The sequence below is a fragment of the Pseudorasbora parva genome, chromosome 8 (genome assembly GCF_024679245.1).
Source record: "Pseudorasbora parva isolate DD20220531a chromosome 8, ASM2467924v1, whole genome shotgun sequence".
NCBI lineage: Eukaryota > Metazoa > Chordata > Actinopteri > Cypriniformes > Gobionidae > Pseudorasbora > Pseudorasbora parva.
The window spans coordinates 9,670,073-9,694,016 of record NC_090179.1 but is presented as its reverse complement, the minus strand read 5'-3'; the positions used below and the strand labels follow the sequence as shown (position 1 = coordinate 9,694,016).

Sequence of the window (23,944 nt, the reverse complement as noted above, 5' to 3'; positions counted from 1 at the left end):
CACGTCATCCTCAATAAACCCATCTCCAGCGTGATGCCGCTGATCTTTTGAATATTCAGATCTAATATGATTTCTGACCTGTAAGGTTGCCAGAATAATAATCATACACTGTGTGTTAATTGGCCAGATGAGAACTGGCACCTCGACTGAGCCTGGTTTCTCCAATATTCAACCTGATGGAGTTTTGGTCCCTTGCACCGTCGCCTTCGGCTTGGCCTGCTCAGTTGGTGACGCTACATTTTCAACTAAATATCCAAATAAATGTAATTACTAAACTAAATTAACTATATTAACTATACTAAATTCCCCCCCCCCCCCCCCCCCACACACACACACACACACACACACACATACAAACACATGTAAGGTTTTCCTGTTTTATCAGGACTTTCCATACACGTAATAATTTGTATATTGTACAAACGGTATATTCAATACCCTAAACCCTACTTCTAAACCTACCATTCACAGAAAACTTTCTGCAGTTTTATGTTTTCAAAAAACATCACTCGATTGATTCATGGGCTGTTTTCCTCATGGGAACCAAAATATGTCCACATAAGGACAAGGATTGCAGATATTGCCATCCTTATGGGGACTTTTTGAGTTTTGACCAGGACACCACACACACACACACACACGCTTTGGTGCTTTGTGTGTGCTTTTACTACCCAAAAGGGGGCCTTTCCATAGACTTATAAATACTATAACATAAACCTGTCCCTGACTTCACTTACAACAAATTATTAATTACATTAAAGTAAGAAAAACTATATTAGTCTTTGATATATGCTCAGTAAAAAGGAATAGCTACTATTAAAAAAATGTCAATAATAACATAGTAACATAAAGACTGACACGTTTTATTGTCAAATAACACAAGACAATCCCAGAAAAACATGTATCACTCTTTTTCTCTCAGTGGCCATTTTTAGCTGTCACAGAATTCAATGGGCTCCCACCCTTGACCATAATTACACATTACTGGCTTTATGCATAGTCTCCACATTATTTGGTCATGTGGGAGTTTTTGCCTCTTTATTTAACTGCAAACAAAAGAAGAAAAATCAGTCTTCAGAATTTGCTGCATTATAGCATGTCAGTTAAATCGTATAATATAATTTAAATTAAGCATTGATTGTATTCTCAAATGTATAGCTTATAAGTATATGTGCTTATTAATAACACAACTATTTTTTCTTTTGTGAGGTGAATATTATTCAGAATATCCTGAATGTATTTTTGAAAAACTGAACTTTTCAAGGACAGTGATATTCAACAATAAAACATTTCCTGGCCTTGAATCCTAGATAAAAAGACTTGTCCTTGCACACTGTCTACTATAATAAAGTGCTGTAAAAGAGTAAACTCATGAATGTGTAGTTACGATGACATTATGTTAAGTTTGAAGCTCCAAAACAGCCTCAAATGATTTATGGGATACCACCCCCACCACCTTTCTTCTTTTTCTCAAATCCAGTGTTTTTTGTGAAATTGTGGCCATTTTACTCTGTCAAATGTTTCAGCCCTGTTACTCATGCAGGTGTTGGATGGCAAACATCAATCTTGTCTTGGCAGAGTACAGTAACTTTTTATGATTTTATGTAGATAATTATCATTACTAAAACATATAATTAATTTGTCTGGACAACTTAAAATGTTTAAAGTCATTTTTCTCAGTTCCACACTCTAGCCTCGGCAGACATTTTTTAGCATGTCGGACATGTCTGTACTGTTCTTAGTTTGGTGTACTGTTGGACTAACTGGAGCGCTGAATGAGTAGGCAAAAACCAGCATCATAGGATTATATACAGGTACTCCTCGATAATGGCTCATTTTTGTTTAGGCATGTCCGAAAGTGAATCTGTGCTGACTCAAGCTGCAAATTGTTTCAGATGGTTCAGTCTGATTTGGTAAACTGGTTCAACAATGTGGTGTGGAGCAGGTCGGGACAAATTTCTGGACCTTTACATGTAAACAAGTGACCCAAAAAAAAACTGGCCCTACTGCTTTTCAGACACAGGTCTCTTCCACCCGAACATAATGGAGCTCCCCATCAAATGCATCAGGCTAGGGTACAAGTAAGAGAAGGCATGCCTTGTACTGGAGCTAAAGGAAGCAGCAAAACCACTTATAAGGTGTGTGACAGTCCCCATCTGCACAGGCCGCAAATGAAAGGCACAATCTGAGGTAGAGCATGCTATCTCCAGTCTGCAACATAGAGAGGTGATGGGGATAGTCCAGGCTAGTCTGGCTGGCATAGGCTGGGGAGCACCACAGCAGCTTTGGTCTAAAACCACCAGGATGCAAGCCTAGAAATCTAGATGCACCCTATAGCGGCAGCAAATCTAATCTTCCACGAGTGTCGTCTAGCAACTCTCAATACACTTCTGAGCTGTAAACGCCAAACTCTGGTCGGGCCAATCACATCATGTATAGAGTTGGTGGGCGGGGTTTAACATAATGACGGCCGAGTTGCGCTTGCGTGCTTCTAATAAACACAGAAACTGGCGAACGACGGTCTTTCGAATCAGCTTTGACCGCGACTCTGGAAGACTTGGAGTTAAGCTTTTCTTTGAGAAAAGAGCAAAGAACGACACTGAAGTCATTCTTAAGAAGGGAAGATGTGTTCAGAGTTTTGCCGACCGGATACGGCGAAAGTTTAATCTTTCACTAGTTCTGCTTCATCTTCGTTGCTCTGGTTGTAGCGCTATCCTATTGCGTGCACGCCGTGCAGAGGGAGTTTGAAAGACAACCGTTTATCCCGCCCCTCTGATTGAGCTGTCAATGGTGAGTTTCCAGACCAAACATCTTGATGTGGGTCTGGCTTGTCAGGCTACAAGGATGCAGCAGAAGATCATGGTGGTGGATGAAGTGGATGAAGCCAGACTGGAGCGGGAGCAGGAGCACTTCCACATAAACGCAATATCCCAGTGGGGTCAAGGAGCCTGGGCACGATGGGACGTGACTGTGAATGCCACAATCCAGGTTCAGCTTCATATTATGGGTGACCTATGGCACCCTCCCATGTCCCCAAAACCTCACCTAGTGGTGTAGGCTGTCCCTGGTGTGGCAACTTCAAAACAAGCCTCCAGCACACATTATAAGGATGCAAATTGGATCTGAATCATGGCCAAGCTGGAGAGCTGTGGGGTAGCATCAAATTGCACACCACCAGCAGCAAAGCCTTTCCTGGCAGAGTTTGTCAAGTCTGGTAGCATGATCTAACCTCCTGCTTTGAAGAGGAACATCATGCTCACACCTGACAGAGAATGGCAGATGTTGGCAGACCTCAGGAAGCAGTTGGTCTTCCCAAGAGAAACTGCAACCACTACCCTCCAGCCAGACATTGTCATTTGGTCCATGGTGGAGAAAAGGGTCCTTCTCATTGCATTTACTATCCCCTGGGAAGAGGGCATGACAGCATCCCACGAAAAGGAAGGATCTCAAGTTCTCAAAGCTGGCAGTGGAGTGCCAACAGTTGGGATGGAGAGCACAATATCATCCAACTACAACCACAAATGGGCATTATCGTTATTGGTGGTGGTTACCGTTTTCGCAGACTGGAACTTCTTCTTCACATCTTTTGCTGAATTGCTAACTGTCAACATCCGGATTAATATGTTCAACATTCACTAGTAATTTTTTTTCAGACGGAAGCTTCAAAATAAGATCTAGCAACTTGCAACATGACATTGTGACTTTGCGTACACGGCACTTTCTAAAGCCAAGTGGCGTGTTATCTGTATGCATTTTAAGCTATCCGCGTGTATCTCTACGCCTAAACGAACCATTATGTGTGTGTGTGTCCACAACACTCTAAAAAATGCTGGGTTAAAAACAACCCAAGTTGGGTTGAAAATGGACAGACCCAGAAATTGGGTTGTTTGAATGGGTCTTTTTACTAGGGTTCAAACAACCCAATTTATGGGTTTGTCCATTTCCAACCCAACTCGGGTTGTTTTTAACCCAGCTTTTTTTTCTGAGTGAATGTAAATGGATTTATATACATACTAAATGATGTTTTTTTTTTTTGAAAATGTAAAAAAGCAGAACGTTTCTTGTGATGGGTTGGTTTAGGAATCAGGGTTGGGTGTAGGCAATCATTATTGTGATTGACATGGCCAATGTAATGTTTAGAATCGGTTGGAGGGCATTTCTGCTGAACTGGTTTAGGGAAAAAAATCATGCATATGGAAAGGGAAATTACATCATACCCAGTGTGCCTTGAGAAACTCATCGCGATTGGTGTATGAGACGCTACCAGGAACGCCCAATAGGCGTGCTTGTTTCATGATGGGAATGCCCAAGCTGAGCTGGAGAGCTCTAAACCTACCCACTCTCAACAATATAAAACATGTAACAGGCAAATACATGTACATTTACAGGTATTTACCCAGTGGAGGCCGGGTGCCGGGGCTTTGTGAGCAGAACAGCAGTCCAACTGCACCATGGTGCAGGATTGTGGGGTTAACCGTACAAAAAGCCATAAAGGAGCTAGGAGAGGAGGCAGACAAAGCAAACTACTGGCTGTAGCTCCAGAGGAAACATTCCAAGTCTTTTTTTTTTATTATTATTATTTATAATACACAAATGGGTAGGTTTAGGGAAGGGTTTGAGTTAGGTGTTAAAAATGTGTCTGAATGATAATAAAATAAATGTAAATAAATAATGCTGACTGAATCAAACTGACGAATATAAGGTGTTGGAACAGGGAATCCGTGTGTGGATCACGGATGCTGCCTGTCATTGACTTACATAGGCATCACTTCCGTGGACCTATCACAAATTGTTGGTGATTCCGTGAAAGTACCACGGATTTCAGTTAAGGGTCCGTGTTCATTTCACAGAATTCTGTGAGATCAGTTTGGTAAAGTCTCTCAGCCATCCCCTGCAGCCACCTTTACTGTGGTGCTGTCCCCAGCTATTGTGTCCAGCCGATCGTGAACAGCTGTATCATCATCAGGTCTTGTGCAGCTGCTCTGGGGTCTCATTTATAAAACTTAATACTAAACAGACATCAAGAATCAGCATGTGAATCTCAACAATGGTGACATGCTTCATGCCACAATGGATGCTGGGAGACAACGTAGTATTAAACTGAGTGCTCCCATCATGCATTGCAGAATGAAACATGTCACCATTGTTGAGATTCATATGCTTATTCTAGATGTCTGTGTTTGTGTAAAAAAAAAGCTCCCCCAATGTACTTAAAAATCAAAATTCAGAATGACCAATCTGCTGCAAAAAAAACTTTTTGTTGGTAAATATAATATACCCTTTATATATAAAAAATCACTTTAATCATGAACAAAGTAGTTAAATACTTCCCTTTATAGTACCATTCTCTAGATCACCTGATCATTGGTTACAGCATTTTTTTTTAGCAAAAAATTATGTCTTTTGTTAAACACTGTTACAAAGTCATACAATCTGCTAAGACTCAAACTGCCCAACTGAAGGAAACACTCCTCACCGAAATGGTAACCAACAATTTTCAATAAAAAATCTACGTCTAAATAATATTCATTCTTAATATTCATTCATTAACTTCTGTTTCCAAAAGACACAACATGTTGAATTGGCTCAACTACAAAAGAATTGTTACAGATTAGTTGCATCTCTCCAGAAAACAAATAATGTCAAGTTGACCCACCTAAAAAATTTTTGTGTGTGTCACAGACCACTTATTTTCAGTTCGTACACTGTAAAAAAATATTTAGAAAAAAAGTTACCTGGTTGTCATAAAATTTTGAGTTCATTGAAATTAAAATTTTGAGTTAATACAATGAACATTTTTTGAGATTCGACAACCTTAAAGGGTTAGTTCACCCAAAAATGAAATTTCTTTCATTAATGACTCACCCCAATGTCGTTCCACACCCGTAAGACCTCCGTTCATCCTCTGAACACATTTTAAGATATTTTAGATTTAGTCTGAGGCCTTTTCTGTCCTTTGAATTAATGCCCACTTGCTGTCCACGTCCAGAAGGTAATGAAAACATCATCAAAGTAGTCCATATGTGACATCAGTTGGTTAGTTAGACTCTTTTAAAGCGTCGACAATACATTTCGGTCCAAAAATAACAAAAAAATAAGAATTTATTCAGCATTGTCTTCTCTAAAGTGTTCCACAAATAAAGAATCAAACGATCATGATTCAAGATTCAGATCCGCGTGTCAAACTGGCAAACTGCTGAAATCACGTGACTTTGGCAATAAGAATCACAAATCATTCTGCTGATTCACGACCATTTGATTCTTTATTTGAGAGAAGACAATGCTGATTAAAGTCATATTTTTTGTTATTTTTGGACCAAAATGTATTGTCGACGCTTCAAAAGAGTAACCAACTGATGTCACATATCGACTACTTTGATGATGAGGCCTACGTTGATTTGGATGATTTTAAGTTTAGACAATTCTTCCCCTCCTATAGCAAAGAATGAATGAAATTGTGAAATGGAATTTCTTGGGTGACAGTCAATTACTGTTTACAGATGCCATATAAATTAATGAGTAAAATAAAGCATCTTAAACTGAATCATACCTGTCGCGCAACATGACTTTTTGGTGTAAACTTTAAAATACATCAATTTGAAATGAATGTTTAAGAGCAAACTGTTGAAGATTAGCCGATGGGCTGTCGATTCATTAAATGATTAGCCATTCCCTCACAAAAGCAGCACTATTAAGTGTAGTGAAGCCTTTCCTCCATTGACATCCATTAAAGAAACCCTCTTGTCTCCTTCCTTGCATGCAGCAGCATTAGAAGACTTTAGGTTTTTTCGTCTAAGGTTGCAGGTTTTCCTTCAAGAGGCTTTGTATAGTGAACGTTCCAGTGCACTGGAAGGATTTTGCAACTGAAAGATATTAAAACGTCCTAACTCCTGATCTAGGGAGCTGATTGAGGAATACATTACATTTTAAAATATACAAAAACTTTTAAATTGAAATAACATTTCACAATATTACCGTTTTACTTTTTGATCAAAATAAATGCAGCCTTTTTTAGCATAAGATATAGAAAAACATGATTTTTTTCTAAATGTTTACCAGAAGTGCACATTTGTCAAATTACATAAGAATCAATAAGCCATGACGTACTCAAGATAGAAGCTAATTTTAATATGTAAATTAGATGTTTCATACAAGTGTTGTCCTGAATGCATTTGATGAAACAGATTGGGGGTAGAGTTTTGGGAAGCACTATTCCAGAAAAGAGAAGCAACATTCTTTAATATTGTGCAGAGAACAGAATTCTTTTATATTGTGCAGAGGTGAGCAAGATGGGCACAATAATAGGTCAATTATGAGATTGTATTCAAGATTGTTGAATGAACAAACATACAATATCCATTATAACAGAAAAAAATTACATACATGATATTGATCATTTAAAATGTCTAAACCTGCAACAAGTTAAATAAGACTTGTGAGAAGTAACAACAGTGAAAGATCAAGACTGACACACAGTGAACATCAAGACTCGAACCAAAGAGCAATATCAGACACTGCTTTGTTCTGGTGTCTGCTGGCTTGAACAGCTCTACAGGCCATACAATAATGCTCCGCCCAGAAGGACGTCACGTGCACGCTGTAGTGCTGCGTCCAGCGCAGATAACGCTGATAAAGGGCGTGGTTTCGGTCCAGGTGTTTCAGGTACGCGGCAAGAGCCCGTGGGCCACTGAAGTCTCTAACGTGTATGAAGGCATCAGCGGGAAGAAAGAGTTCATAATTCTCCCTTGGTGGTCCCAGAACTACTGGCACTGCCCCCGATAAGAGCGCGTTTCTCCACAGTTTCTCCGTGATGTAATCTGTGTGTAAAGAGTTCTCGAATGCCAGGTAGAACTTATATCTGGACACGGTGCGAATTATGTTATCAGATACCAAATCACGCGCATTACGTCCAAACACATCCACACGAACATATCGCCGAAGAATCCGATAAAATCGCACTCTTTCGTGTTGTTCATTCCAGTTGCTGACTATCCACGCGACAATCCCCTGCCTGCGCCGCGCACTCAGCTGTTGAGTATTTATTTCTCCCTTCCTTGGCTGCAGGTACCCATATGGCAGAAAGATGTCCGAGCCTCGACGGTATGACATGGTAAGGTTAAACACCCCATCTAGCTCAATCAAAGAGCCGGAGTGACTCGGAGACTCAAAGTTCATCCAGATCCACTTCTGGCGCGGAGGACGTGGAGCACTGGGAAGCGCACTCCAGTTGCGCATCATTTCGCGGTGGTGTATGATAACGGCATCCGCGCGAGTGTAGGCACTTCTCTTCGTGGTTATGGTACAGTCCTGGATACCATAACGCACAGCGCAGTTGGGTAGGGGATCCCGGTTACCAAAGGGCCTCCACCAGATCAGTAGCGTCACGTTTAAATTTTCGGTTCGCATCCCACCGTGCGTGGATGCATACCGCGTCAGGGGTAAATTCGTTAGACTTAAAATGAACAATACCATCGCATACCCCAAAGCCAAAGCGAAAACCCAACGGTATGATCTCGAAAATATAAATACAAAGCTACATTGTTTCCGTCGGCTCGCGCTGCTCACCTTTGCAGGTCTTTGAGTATCTCTGTATGATTTGTTTTCTGTCCACATATGGAGTGGGTGTCCATATAGTATAGCCTATTAGTCCTTACTCCTTCACCCGTTCAGCAAAACTGATTACTTTGAACATAAGAAGTAAAACGCGTTGTTACGCCAGTCCAACTTGTTTACCCGGTTTAGCAAAAAAGCTCTAAATGTTGAACTGTTTTTCTACGTTAAAGCTCGTTATGAAGTTCAGAGCGCAGAGTGCGTATACAACGTCCTTATGGAGAGTGAGCTTGTGTACTTTAGATTTTGGTCTTTACAGGTGCTTGACGTGGCAGCGAGGTCAAAACCAGGACACATATTAAAGGGGTCTTTGTTTACACCCATGGCGCTATGAGTTTAACAGGAGAGAAAAACAAAATCACCTACAACTATCAATGCATAGTTGTGCCTGTCCACCCATTTATTTGAGCATTTTACTGTATTTATTCGAGTATTCTCCTTATTTATTTGTAGGTTTGCACTGATTGTTGTAAAACACTTTGGTTAACTTCTGTGATTTCTAATAGTACCAAATATTTCATAGAATTGTTTTCATTCCAAATATTGTTTCAAAGTAATTTTCATAGTATGCTACCACTAATTTATGGACTAAAGCAAAACAAATGAACTGGTTCTAAAGATCTCACACACCTTAAAGGTAAACAGACTTCCCTTTCTCAGATGTCATTAAATCTTTTTGTGGGTCTAAAGGATCCTTTTGTGTACATAAAGTGTCTGTTACTGTTCCTACCTACAAATGCATAATTGCATCATGAACATAAAATAAAACCTTGACATGCTTAAAATGTTCAGTGATATTAATTACACATAGTTGGAAACATCTTTTTACTTGCATGCTGACCCATTACAAACTTGGGTCTTTTTTTTAAATGTCAAATTTCTCTATTTTCCATAGACACTTTTCATATTGCATCAACATTAATTCATAATACACATAATACATAATTCTAGGCTTCATGTCAATAATAAAACAGTTATATATGTCTGTCAATATCTGTTATTACAAGGCTCTGCCATCTCAAACAGCCTCACCTTAAAGACAAATAGACTTCACCTTCTCAGATGGCGTTAAATAATTTGTGGGTCTAAAGGTTCTAGAGGTCATGGATCTATAGTATTCTTTGAGAGCCTACGTGGAATATTTACACTTCAAAATTTAATTTTGTCACATTGCAAGACAAATGAAAAATGAATGCCAAATGTAATTAAAATGTATACATTTTAATGGTGACCAATTACAGTGTCTAAATTACATACAGTACTCCATATACATGAAATGGTTTTAGTTTAGTCATGCGCATGAAAGTATTTTAAGACAGAAGTTGAGATCATTTTTGTGTACATAAAGTGTTTGTTACTGCTCCTCCCTGCAAATGCACAATTGCATCATGAACATACAATTAAACCTTGACATGCTTAAAACATTCAATGATTATAATTACACATAGTTGTAAACATATTATTTGCATTACAAACTTGAGTCTTTTTAAATGTCAAATTTCTCTATTTTCCATATAAACTTATAATATAGTATCAACATTATTTCAGAATACACATTTCTAGGCTTTATGTCAATAATAAAACACTTATGCATGTCTATCAATATATGTTATTACAAGGTTCTGCCATCTCAAACAGTCTGTGATGTTCACTTGTGCGATGTGCAATGTCATAAGCGGTCTCTCCTGCACTGTTTTTTAGTCCTGCCTGTATGGTGCGCTGTGATAGCAATAGCTCCATCGTCTTTCCAGCTGCAGTATTTCCAGCTGCCAGTTGCAGTGGTGTGAGTCGGCCCCTTGTCATGGCATTGACCTCTGCCCCCCATTGCAAAAGACAAGAAGCTACAGCGACATGACCCCAGCGACAGGCACTGTGTATAGGCATCCAATCATCGGTCGTTCTCGCATGAAGATTCGCTCCAGCATTCAAAAGAGCAGAGACCACAGAATAATGGCCACCGTAAGAAGCCCGGTGTAGAGGGGTGTAACCATCGCTATCATGACAATTAGCGAGTGTTGGGTCCAATGTGAGGAGACGTTCTACTGTTGCTAACTGAAAGAAAGAAAAAGAAAGATAAATGTATCCATATTTAATTTCCATAAACCCATTTTCAGGTTAAAGGAACACTCCACCGTTTTTAGAAATAGGGCTTATTCAACTTATTTCCTACATTTAGATATGTGGGCAAATGCATTTTTGTCTCAGTGCATGCATTGTTTTAGTTTGGCAGGGTTGCCGCTAGCTTAGCTTAGCATAATGCATGGAATCCTAAGTTGCCAGCTAGCATGTCCCAAGTAAAAGTGATCAAAAAAAACAACAACACCTAATTATTTATTGTGGCCTGCGTATTCAAAACGAGTAGCTACAGATAGTGATGCAGATTAAAGGGTTAGTTCACCCAACAATGAAAATTTGATGTTTATCTGCTGATCTATGATCAGATAAACATTATTTTTGGGTGAACTAACCCTTTAAGACTAATTTATTTCCTAGGCAGATATTGACTTGGGTTTATATTATGGGGAAGCAAAGGCGAAGCATTGCTACATGGGCGCAGTGATTTCACACAACACATATTGCGATCGCTCAACAGCCGAAGAACGTGATGATGAGAGCCGTGAGAAAGCGTCTAGTCTTAATCTGCATCGCTTATTTGTACTCGTTGTGAATATGCATGCCACAAGAAGTAATTAGTATTTTTTATTTTTTTTTTGGATCAATTTTACTCCTGACATGCTAGCTGGCAACATAGGATTCCATTCATTATGCTAAAATAAAACAACGCATGCACTGAGACAAAAATGCATTTGCCCACACATCTAAATGTAGGGAAGAAGTTGAATAAGCCCCATTTATAAAAACGGTGAAGTGTTCCTTTAAAGCCACACAGAAGCCGCATGTGAAACTTTCAACAAGCAACCAATACAATAATATTTGATTAAGTTTACATTAAAATACAATTTATTAAGACCAAGTCACATCAAATTCTAATAAATTTATAAATTCTAATAAATGTATGCAATAGAAATAAATGAGAAGGGCCGTAAATGAAATGCCAGCAACATTTCATTACAAACTCTAAATATAGCTCACTCTCTAAAATAAGTATTTATATGGCAAATAAATTAAAGATTAGCAGACAGGCAATATTCATTAAACAATTAACCATTTACTTACAAAACTAGTTTATTCAGGGTACTGAAGCAAGGAAAGTCAGTTCACTCAGTGACCATATTTGCATATTTTTGGTTACCCATTAAGTGGAAGAAAGACTGAGTGGCAGGATTAGTGTTCAGCTTGAATGCACCGAAAACACACAAAAAATGTATCTAAAATGGGAAAGAGCTGTTGTACAACTGACTGGACAAATAGGTTCAACAATCCACTTAATGGGTAATCTTTTACAGTTTGCTAAAAAAATAGAAAATCACGGCAATTCAAAGAAACAACTGGGATAGAGCACCAACAGGTGGATATGCTGTTTTGTCATATCTATGTTAGTTTAATGTTAATTTCAACATTTACTAATACATTATTAAAATCAAAAGTTGTATCTATTATTGTAATTTAATGGACCTGAGTTAAAGGCACAATATGTAAGTTTCGCTGCTACTGGTTGCTTTTTCAAAGCAATAACAAAGACGTAGTTTGGATGACGCGTGAATGAGCATTGAAGCGTTGAATGGAGTCTTCATCTTCACCTTTACAGCCTATGGAAAATACCTTATTGTAAAGTGTTAACAAAAATGCCTTGTGGTGTGACAAGCAGCGGGGCGGGGGACCGCGAGAGCGGGCCGGTGATGAGGGTTAATGAGTGCCAGCTGCATGACACACCGGTCTCGTCTCGCGGCCATGTGACGGGAGCATAAAAGGAGGAGCAAGGGCTGCGGAAGACGAGAGAGGACCAGGCCTGGACTTTACGTTATGTTTTGTTTATGTTTTATTATGTTTATGTTTACGTTTTATTGTGTGGGTATTTGCGGGCAGTCGTCCGTGAGGGGCTGCCCGCGGTTTTACTTTCGTTTTGTTTATTTTGAATTAAAGTTTGTTGAACGTTCGCCGTTCCCGCCTCCTTCCTTCCCATCTACGAACATCGTTACATGCATTATTGTTGATTACCATTAGTATTGCACTCTACAAAGGGGGATAGCGTGGATGTCAGCTGAACCGCCCACAACATTTTTAGGTCGGGAAGTTCGGTCTGGGCTCGATCCATAGAGGAGTTATTATGCCCGAACAGAAACTGTTCGGACCGATCACATTGTCAGGGCAATGATTGACAGATTTTCATCAGAAACGTAATCAGCCCCGTCATCAAAGAGTGCTCGGGTTGAAGAACTAAGATGTGTAGATTCCGTTATCGTGTCTGTTATAGAACATATCGTCATCGCATTCATTTTAAAAGAGGAACTGAGGACCGCGATCTATCTATTACTTCGGGTCTTGGGTCTGTTTAACATTGTGTGTATGAGTCAAGTGTGAGCTGGGAAATAAGGTTAAGAAAAATAAAATAAAAACACGAGCTCAAGCTTTCTCTCTTTCGCTCATGCTCTCTCAGCTGTTTAGAAAGCAGGCAGATTTAATGCAAGCGCACGTTAATAATGTACTCAACAAAATATTTAAAATTAGCAACAAAATCTCAGGTGAACTATCACAAATGTTTTCTGTGATGCTCAAATTGCGTAAAAAAGCTCATATTTCAGGTTGCTCCAGCTAACGCGCGAATGCAGTCTCCAGCGGGTGTCGTGTTCTATGGCAACCCGAGCTTCTGCAGTGACTGTAGTGACTTTAAAAATAATATAAATGAACCGTCTTGTTTAATCTTAAAGTTTTGTTGGTCAGACTCGGCTCACAAAGATGATAGCAAAGAAAACTTTGTGCTGACGTCATCGAGCATCGAAACTTTGTGCTGACGAGCAATCATTAGTCCAAAAGGGCAAGTTACTATGCGAGTTACCTCGAGTCGAAATGCAAATCTGCAAAGACGCATAAATCCGTCACCGTGACCGACTTTTACAGCTGAAATTATGAGAGAATTAAGCATGCTTGGAACAACAAGAGAGGAATATTATACATCACAATCAGGCACAAGGAAGGGAGACAACAGCCATATGAGACAAAAAAAATTGTCTCATTTTTTTGCTTGTTAATTGACTTAAGATTATTGTGGAATATGAGACAATCAGGTCCAGTCGGGGCCGTGCCTTCCTGCCGGGTTCGGTTCCAGCTTTCAAATAATAGTTTACATTTTGTTTACACTCATCTTCTACTAGTTCCAGGCAGCATGTGCACAGTTGAGTTCTGTTGACAGCTATGCGTTGCTCAACATATGTCACTTACTCTGTAGCTGATTGGTTGTAGGTCTATCCAATTTAGGTATTTTCTGTGTCGGTTGAAATATGCCCCCATAATCAAAGCCTAATGGAGCAGTATCAGACTCATATTCTGACCAGAATTGAGTATGACCACGTCAGGCTAGGGGATAGCCTGTAGTTAGTGAAGACAAACTCGAAGACAAAAAAGATTTCTTTACAAATGGGTATACTCCACAAAGCAAGTTTAGATAGATTGCTTGTTACATTTAAAATTGGCCATACATTATATTTTGTCACAGTGTAAATTAATTTATAATTATTATAACTGTGGTTACAGTTATTATTGAGATCATACAACGCATTATAAGGTGCATCACAAGGCATAATAATGCATTTAATTACTTTCATAATGCAAAAAGCTTCAATTAAAGTTTTACCAAATATATTATAATAAATACATTCATATGTGTCCAGAATACTGAGATGACCTCTTACTGAAGGATAACAATGAATCACTCTTTTATACTCTTGAAAGAGTAAAGAAAAGTGTTTCCTCGAAGAAAACTTTGTGCCAGGCTGGTAAAGACAAAATTTATCAGACAAAATACTGATAATACTATCAGTTAATACAAAATGCATTACTCATATTGAGACAGAATTTTTCAAACAGAATTTTACAGCTACATGCATTAAAAAAATGAAACCGTGTGAAGTTCCCTATTGCTTCAAATGCTCCACCATCATTCGGGTCCTAAAAAAAAGCCCCAAATCACTGGACTTAATGACTACACAGACCTGGGGTTGGCCCATCTGAAGAACATCACTGGACTCTTGCAGGGCTCCCTTTAGTTTGCCTACAGAGCAAACAGGTTAGTGGATGATGCAGTTAAGTCTGCACTACATCCTGCAACATCTCAACAGACCTGGAACGTATACATGAATCTTATTTGTGGACTTCAGTTCAGCTTTCAATACCATCATGCCTGATCTTCTGTAGTCCACACTCACCCAGCTCTCTTTACCCATTCTACTCTGTCAGTGGATCACCAGCTTTCTGACAGATGGGCAGCAGATAGTGAGTCTTCGGAAACGTACATCCAGGACTCTTACGATCAGCACTGGTGCTGCTTATAGTTGTGTTCCCTCTCTACTGCTCTTCTCCCTGTACACAATGACTGCACTGCAAAAGACCCTCTTTGAAGCTTCTGAAGTTTGCAGACAACACCATAGCCATTGGCCTGCATACAGACATGAGGTCAAACAACTGCCTGTCTAGTGCAGTCACAACAACCTGGAGCTGAACATGCTCAAAACAGTGGAGATCATGGTGGACTTCAGGAAGAACAGCCCAGCACTCCCCCAACTCACCATGATAAACAGCACTGTGGCAGCAGTGGAGTCATTAGCCACGTTTCCACTATCAAAAATGCCAAAAGCGGGTGTGGTAGTGCGTGCCAGGGCCAGCAGCGTTTCCACTGTCAGTTCCGGGGCTTGATCTGGTCTCGTCAGGGCTTCGTCTGGGCCAACAGCTAAGTTGCCCAGTTTCTTCAAAAGTGGGTAAAGACTCAGCAGCTCAAGTTAGCAGGTCATTCCACCAGCAGGGAATAGTCAAGGTAAAGATCAGTGAAAGTGATATTGTTCCTCTTCAGGATGGCACCACAAAGTGTCATTCACTTGCAGAATGCAAGCTTCTGGATGGCACGTAGGTCTGGTGTAATTAGCAGCTACCGTTGAATCCTCTGGTTGGAATTTGAGTGAGGTTCTTGAGATTACACAGCAATAATGACTTCATGAACTTTATGTCAAATCAAAAAAATACGTTTTCCCGGTTCCAGCTGACCTAGTTAATGCAGCCTAACAATCAGTTAATTGATTTGAATAATGTAAATTGATAATGTTTTATAAGTATACCATAGTAAACAGATATGTTTTAGTCTAGATTTAAACTGACAGAGTGTGTTTGCTTCCCAAACAATGCTAGGAAGACTGTTCCAGAGTTTAGGTGCAAAATACGAAAAGGATCAACCACCTGTACAGTCCCTGACAAAAGTCTTGTCGCTTGTGTACAAATTGACCTAAAGTGCCTCTGAAATATATTTCTAATCAAGATTTTTTTTACAAGAAATGGCTCATTTTAATCCCACCAGCTTTTGTGATAATGTTTCAGTGAAAAACTAAACTTTCAAAAAGTATTCTAATATTCACAGCTTGGTAAAGCCCATTGAGTCAATTTTTGCAAAGACATAAGTGTTGTCACCTTGTCATATGAGCTTCACCTGTGACTAATAATGGATCAATCAGGTCTCAAGTGTGTATAAAAAGAACCCCAGTACACTAGACCTTCACATCAACTGCAACTAGACCTCTGCAAACATGCCTAAGATTCACCCTGAGACTAAAGTTTTGATTATCAAGAGGCTGAAGACCAGATCCACTGCTGATGTGGCAGACACCTTCAATGTGTCTCAGCGTCAAGTACAGAGGATTAAAAAAAGATTTGAAGAGACTGGAGACGTTTTTGACAAGCCCAGGTCAGGCAGACACCGCAAGACAACTGCTCGAGAGGACCGTTTGTTGGCTCGAAAATCCAAGGCCAGCCCATTTTCCACAGCAGCAGAGCTCCACGAGACCTGGTCACCTGAAGTCGCTGTGTCAACCACAACAGTTTGTCGGATTCTGTCTCGAAATGGCCTCCATGGTCGAATCAGTGCCCAGAAGCCAGCACTAAACAAAAGACAATTGAAAAACCGTGTGGCATTTGCCAAGGCCCACAGCCTGCTAAAAGGATGGACGCTGGAAAAGTGGCAGAAGGTGGATTTTTCAGATGAATCTTCTGTTGAATTACACCACAGTCGCTGCAAATATTGCAGGAGACCTACTGGAGCCAGAATGGATCCGAGATTCACCCAGAAAACAGTGAAGTTTGGTGGCGGAAAAATCATGGTCTGGGGTTACATCCAGTATGGGGGGTGTGCGAGAGATCTGCAGGGTGGAAGGCAACATCAATAGTCTAAAATACCAAGAAATCTTAGCTACCTCTTATATTCCCAACCATAAAAGAGGCAAAATTCAGCAGCAGGACGGTGCTCCATTGCATACTTCCATCTCCACATCAAAGTTCCTCAAGGCGAAGAAGATCAAGATGCTCCAGGATTGGCCAGCCCAGTCACCAGACATGAACCTCATTGAGCATATGTGGGGTAGGATGAAAGAGGACGCATGGAAGACGAAACCAAAGAATATTGATGAACTCTGGGAGGCATGCAAGACTGCTTTTTTAGCTATTCCTGATGACTTCATCAATAAATTGTATGAATCCTTGCCAAACCGCATGGATGCAGTCCTTCAAGCTCATGGAAGTCATACAAGATATTAAATTTGGATCTCACAGCACCACAACTTAATTTGCTGACATATTTTTGTATTTGCTGTAAATTTGTTCAATTTCTGTATAGGCGACAAAACTTTTGTCTTGCCAAAATTTGACCTTTCCGTCTTGATTAAATGATAAATATTTTTTCTGTGAACATTATTTATTTCAGTGCATTAAACATCATTTGGGAGGGTTTTAGCTTTTCATATGAGCTATTTCTAACCCCAATTAATTAATTAAAAGTCAGGTTAATATCAGGTATTTCTAGAAAATAGATAAGCGACAAGACTTTTGTCAGGGACTGTAGTTGATTTTGATATTCTAAGTATTATCAAGATTGAATAATCATAACTATGCAACCATCTTCTACAGTATTGCATCATACAGTGCATTGTAGTGTCAATAAGAAAAAAAAATCCATTAAAAGAAATGGTATCTGACTGTAAGGATTACCAGTGAGGATTTAGACCGAATCATAGTACTGAGACTGCTCTCATTAGTTACAAATGATTAACTCTTATCATCCTATAGTTGTTGTATCTCACTATTAGTGCTACTCGATCTTAGCGCTGCACTCGATACTATAGACCACAACAGTCTTTTGAATAGATTTAAATGATTTTGCATTAAAGGGATTGAATTGGCATGGTTTAAATCCTAATTATCTGACCGTTATCAGTTTGTAGCAGTAAATTAATAGACGTCACACCGATCACAAGCTCAGTATGGAGTACCGCAAGGCTCAGTGCTAGGACCGTTGCTTTTCACCCTGTACATGCTACCCTTGGGAGATATCATTAGGAAGCATGGGGTTAGTTTTCATTGTTATGCTGATGATACTCAGCTCTATATTTCTTTGTGCCCTGGCTAAATTTACCAATTCACAAGATTAACGGAATGCATAGCAGATATAAAACATTGGATGACTAGTAATTTCCTACAACATAATTCTGAAAAAAAAACAGAATTTTTAATTATTGAAAAAAAAAAAAAAAAAAAAAGCGATTTACAAAGGTTGATGCTCATCAATTTACTGGTGTTTGTGCCATTATTTACCATCCCAAAAAGCATGTCTTAAACTAGACACTAAAGGATAGATTGGGCTAGTAATTATGGAAATGTTCCGGCTACGTCTGAGTTCATTAATTTGCGCATTTCGCCAGTAGATCACATGTAGAACTTTTCACTCCCAGTGGAGCTTTTATCAATCAATCAATCTTTATTTGTATAGCACCATCGAACAACCAAAAGGAGGACCAAGGTAGCCTGACAAACTCACCATTGACAGGGCTCAATCCGAGGGGCGGGATAAACGCTTGTATTTCAAACTCCTTCTGCATGGCGAACACGCAATAGGATGGCACTACAACCAACCAGAGCAAAGAAGGTGAAGCGGAGCTAGTTGACAGACTAAACTTTCGCCGTATCCGGTCGGCAAAACTCTGAACACATCTTCCCTTCTTAAGAATGTCTTCAGTGCCGTTCTTTGTTCTTTTTTCAGAGAAAAGCTTAACTCCAAGTCTTCCAGAGTCGCGGTCAAAGCTGATTCAAAAGACCACCGTTCGCCAGATTCTGTGTTTACTAATAACATGCAAGCGCAACTCGGCCGTCATTATTTTAAGCCCTGTTAAGACTCTATACACGATGTGATTGGCCCGACCAGAGTTTGGATTTTACAGCTCAGAAGTGTATTGAGAGTTGCTAGACGACACTCGCGGCAGATTAGATTTGCTGCCGCTAGGGTGCGTCTAGATTTCTAGGCGAGGACCAAGGTGCTTTACATTTAAAACAGGAGAACATCTACAATATATAAAATATATAAATACATTAAGCAATAACCAAAGGAACAGTTACACAAAATACATCAAGCAAAGCATTAAAAAAAATAAGCTTTTATGCAAATGCGTTCTCACTGTATTTTGCCCTGTTTAGTAAATCTGGCTCTAAATTCTTATTATTATTAATGTGAAAGTCTAATGAGAACTCTGGTGTGAACGCAGAATAAAGACTAAAGAGTACCAGTCTGAGCATGTACAAAGTCAGAATGCACAAGAAGTCTGCTTTGCGGAGATGATTACTCCAAGCTGTTTACAAGCTTGTTTTAAGCTTTTTAATAGTTTTTCCATGTAAATATGGACATCTTTGACCGTCGTGCCACGTCTCGCAGATTTTTCAAAGCGCCGCACTAAAGACCCCAACTTTTCTGTTTATCAGCTCTGTGGCTTTGCAGTTGGGATATTATTATACATCTCTAAATAGCAATCTGTTTATTCTTCCCCTTATGCCTGTCACTCAGACTTCAAAAAAAAAAAAAAATGTAAACAGATTTTCCTTATGCAGGCGAATGAATGCAATGGTGCAGGTTTTAAAAATAATTTCCAATTACTGACATTTCACAGAATTTATTGGTATTTTGGTGCTGATGTATGAATGGCCTTTTACTGGTAAAAAGCCCAAATGTGCTACAAAAAAAAAAATCCTGTTGAAAGGAGAGTGTTACGGGCGCCTCCTGCCCATCCTCCAAGACCTGTACTCTTTCAGAGTGAGGAAAAGGGCAGGTAAAATCCTCCACTCACCCTGGCCTCCACCTGTTTTAACACCTTGAGATAATGGTCACTTACTCTATTCTTCTCAGCGGCCCATAATATCAGTTCAGCTGGAGTGTCTTGTAATGCAAGTTCCTGTTGCTGATACCATTCCTCTGTGTGGCAGGTTTCATCCTCATCATCTCCTTCCTCCTCTTCCACCCAGCTGCTCTTTGTCCCAACTGGAATCATGTGGCCATGAGTCTCTAGCAGGTCAAGCTGGTTAAAGCCTTCTGGAAACTCCATCACTGAGCTCTGAGTGAGTGAGTGATAGAGAGATAGATAGATAGAGATAGAGAGATAGAGAGAGAGAGAGAGAGAGAGAGAGAGAGAGAGAGAGAGAGAGAGATGTGAAACCCAAAAAGTAGCATCATTTGGATCCTTGTAGCATGACACAGATGGTTTGATGTTTGTTTTATTGCAAGAAAAATTATTAATTCTAATAAGCACTACAGACGTAACGTTACATAGGTTTACCATGAATTAATGCTGCTTCACAAAAATTGGACACCAATTTTATTAGGAAACTAGTACGATAGCACGTGAAGGCAGCAATACATCCGATACCAATGATTTTACTAACGTTAATGGTTCCACCAAAGTACCTTTTTAGTGGCTGTGACACATCTCACGTTATATAGATGTAACTGTTTCTCTTAAATAATTTACTCTTATTTAAACCAGTAAACCCTTGCTTATCATCTAATGATTACTAAAACTCACCGATGAGCAGACGGGTTCACGTTCGAGCACATAGGTCTAAAACGCAGCTTGTTTTGACGCTGGGAAATATAGTTTTTGAGCCGTCATTCACTTACGCTGACTGACTGTATAAACTACATTTCCCAGGATTCAAAAGAACTTTCCCGCGAGCGTATGACTGCTTCCGCGGTGGGAGGAGATTTGCTTGCATGTGAACGAATGTCTTATGGGGAGCAGTTGAATTCATTTTAATAGGTAAAGTGATTTTTCTTTTTCTTTGTTAATGAACAAGCAGAATGGCGAAATATTTCAAATCCCATCTAAAATACTAGCAGTAGTTTTGTTTCAGTTCAAATTTGCTCTTCTGTGTGAACATCACACGTTTAGGAGCCGATTGCATGACGCACATATAAGTTTCAGTTTGTAATTTTCTCTGCATAAGGATATATAATAACTAAATATTTAGTTTTATTTGTCTTTTGTTTACTTACCTTAATATCATCATAATGTTTAGTGTTGTCCGTGCAGTTCTCCCAGTATGACATCAGCTGGAAACACCATGTGAGTATATTCATCCGCTTTTTGTAAACTTTAGTCTAGTTTTAATTTGCAAAATAATAAATGGTTGTTTGACAAGTGATTGTGACACTTATATTCAGCTGGCTTTGTTCACATGATGGCTCAAAAGTAAATGAAAATGTCTGAAACCACATAAAATGTTGGTGTGATTTTTCTTTTCTTTATTCCTATTGTTGTCATGACACTCCCATTCATTTACAAGAAGACCCTTTTAATCGTTTCTGCTTCAGTATTCTTCTCTTTTTTTTTCTTTTTTTTAGTGACGATGAGGACACGTTCAAGATTCTCATTGCCACTGACATTCACCTAGGTTATCTAGAGAAAGATGCCATTAGAGGAAACGACACGTTTGTGACCTTTGACGAGATCATGAAACAAGCTGTGCAAAATGAGGTGGGAATGAAATAATGCGTACATATATTCTTTGAGACTTTGAGGTGATTTTAGGTTAACCACTTCAGCTCTGCAGCACATTTTGCATTTTTTTGAGAATTAGGAATATCTGAATTTAAAACAGCGCCCTACCCACATACATTGGAGTAAATTGATAAAAATGGTCTAATTTTACAGAAAAAACTCTAAATTTGAACACAGTGGTGGAATATTGCATATATTCTATTGTATCTATTCACAATCTTATGATAAACATATACAAAATAAATATTTTGATATTTATATACATTTTAATATTTTTTAATTATTTTGTTATTTAAAAATCTATATTTTTTATTATCATTTTGGTCTCCAAGCTTTTTGGAAGTTTCTGTTGATTCTATAAATTGGTACTAAACAGGGGGAAAAATAATTTTCTTGATATCTCCTTGCAAATAAAAGTTATTGAGATTTATCTGACCAAAGTATCTAATAACTCCTGCTCATCTCCATTGACATAAACTGGCCACTAGGAAATTGAAAAGAAGGCTCCGCCTCTTCAACTTTGTAAATGGAGATCTCTGACTCTGATTGGTCTAGAATCATGATCCACATGTCTATAAAGAGCTGAGATTCTCAGCTTTTCTGTCGCTTGATGCAATATGTGATGATGACATCATCTAAAATCGTGGCTAAAATCGACAACCAAAACTAGCAATTATAAAGAGTATTTGTCTGCATCACATGTTTTGATCTGGACATCTGTGATATATTACAGTATCATTTGGCCATGCTTGCTCACAGACATGTAAAAAGCAAACAACCTAAGGAACAAGCTGATATAGCATTTGAGGCTAGTTGCTTTACAACGAGTTTGTGATCCGAACAGGAATATGACTTGTGTTTGCTTGTTCAAAGGAGTCATTTCCATCTTTGTGATTCTTTTGATAATAAATTTACTGTAAATTATTGGAGTAGTGAAATTAATTTCCTAAAATAATAATATTCTTGAGGCCGATAGCTTTCATTTGATATATGACTTGTCTATTTTAGGTGTGTTTGTGTGATAAAAATATGAAATGTTATATTATTTGCATGATTTTCTCAAGGGAGAGAGAGGGGGGGTCATTGCGGGGGGGGGGGGGGGGGGTCGAATTCAGACCGTATTATTTTCTTCAATGTATATAAATGCAGAAGTTACTGGGTTATTAAGAAAGCTGAGATTCTAATCTTTCAAATTATGCCATATATGTCTAGTTTTGTGGTGCACAACTTTTTTTTTAAAAGATTATGATGATGCAATTTCAGAAGCAGAGCTAAAGTGATTAATTCTAATTCATGGGCATTTGTATGTGGTGTGGGTAGGACAAGAATACTGCAACTTCTAAAGATCAATGATTTTGGACCCACTCACTTTCATCTCTAATTCAGTCGGTTCACCTACCCCTAACTGATAACCACTTAATTAAACATTTAGAACATTTATTTGAACTTGTCAAATATTTTCTTTATTTTTACAGAAAATAAAGGCCTTTCCGATCTGTTATGTAATGGGGAAAGGGAGAAGAGAAAAGTTTCAGAAAAGGCCGATTTGAACAACGGGTCGATTGCTGCTGAGAACAATGCAGTGTCTGATGTAATTTTGTCTGGCACAACCAGATATTTAGTAAACAACACCGGCTATTTGCACTTAATGTGAATGGCATCTACTCCAGTAAAAAAGTTCTGGGGGAGGACCCACACAATATTTTTTTTTTGCTTTCTATGCCTATGTGTTAATAACATAATTTATGTGAAATTTATTACACAAAATGTAAACAAATCATCCATTACCAATACTCTGAATCTTAAGCCCCTTTCAAGCAGAGCGTTGAATTGTTATAGAGTTGCCTTCTGTGTCAACTTTGCTGGAATCAGTCCCAGAATATTTATGTGTGAACAAAAGGCCGGACCAATGCCATAAGTGTGTTGTAGTGATAATGTACGTGTTGTTGCAATGACAGCTATCATGAAACTCTTTGACCGGGGGCTGTAAATGCAGATCAGGGTTTACGTTGCACATTAACAAAGAACAAGCTTTGTGTTCATCAAGGAACAATGGAAGGATGAAAAATGTCTGCAAACTGGAATGAAGCAGAGCGAATTCTATCACATTGTACATTACATTTCACATCCTGATGTTGTTTCTTTACAGGATCTGTGAACGTACATGCAAATTCCAGAAAATCACTGGCAGTGTGAATGAACCAGAATCAACGATTCCGGGACAAATCCCAAGACACATTATCAGTGTATTTTTCATAATCTCTGTATGAAAGGGACTTAAGAATTGGCTTAGAGGATTCATGAGTTAGAGTTTTTTTGCTCCCTCACTTTATTTAATGCTGGAAAAAAATAGTCGTTGGATC

At 39.0% G+C, this 23,944-nt stretch overlaps 3 protein-coding genes across 5 annotated transcripts in view; 1 reads left to right on the top strand and 2 right to left on the bottom strand.

Annotated features, from left to right (window-relative positions):
* Positions 1–7,470: 7,470 nt before the first annotated feature.
* LOC137085005 (alpha-(1,3)-fucosyltransferase 4-like) lies at positions 7,471–8,776 on the bottom strand. Its single transcript, XM_067451559.1, has one exon. The coding sequence runs from the start codon at positions 8,611–8,613 to the stop codon at positions 7,483–7,485; it is 1,131 nt and encodes a 376-aa protein (XP_067307660.1). The 5' UTR covers positions 8,614–8,776; the 3' UTR covers positions 7,471–7,482.
* A 1,182-nt stretch (positions 8,777–9,958) lies between these two features.
* ankrd49 (ankyrin repeat domain 49) lies at positions 9,959–20,710 on the bottom strand. 2 transcript variants are annotated; one of them, XM_067450054.1, is made up of 3 exons: positions 20,607–20,710; positions 19,920–20,138; positions 9,959–10,662 (listed from the first exon to the last, which is right to left on the bottom strand). In XM_067450054.1, exons 2-3 carry the CDS (start codon positions 20,127–20,129, stop codon positions 10,210–10,212), a joined length of 663 nt encoding a protein of 220 aa, XP_067306155.1. In that variant the 5' UTR covers positions 20,130–20,138; positions 20,607–20,710; the 3' UTR covers positions 9,959–10,209. The 2 variants fall into 2 exon arrangements, with proteins under 2 accessions (XP_067306155.1, XP_067306156.1); XM_067450055.1 differs by having other exon boundaries at positions 20,489–20,618.
* Positions 20,711–20,749: 39 nt separating this feature from the next.
* The window catches only part of mre11a (MRE11 homolog A, double strand break repair nuclease), a 39,171-nt gene continuing 35,976 nt past the window's right edge, over positions 20,750–23,944 (top strand). The window contains exons 1-3 of one of the 2 annotated variants that reach the window (XM_067450052.1): positions 20,750–20,840; positions 21,100–21,146; positions 21,425–21,557. In XM_067450052.1, coding sequence (XP_067306153.1) covers positions 21,124–21,146; positions 21,425–21,557 — 156 coding nt within the window. In that variant the 5' untranslated portion in view covers positions 20,750–20,840; positions 21,100–21,123. The remainder of the gene's footprint in view (positions 20,841–21,099; positions 21,147–21,424; positions 21,558–23,944) is intronic. The other variant, XM_067450053.1, reaches the window with a different exon arrangement.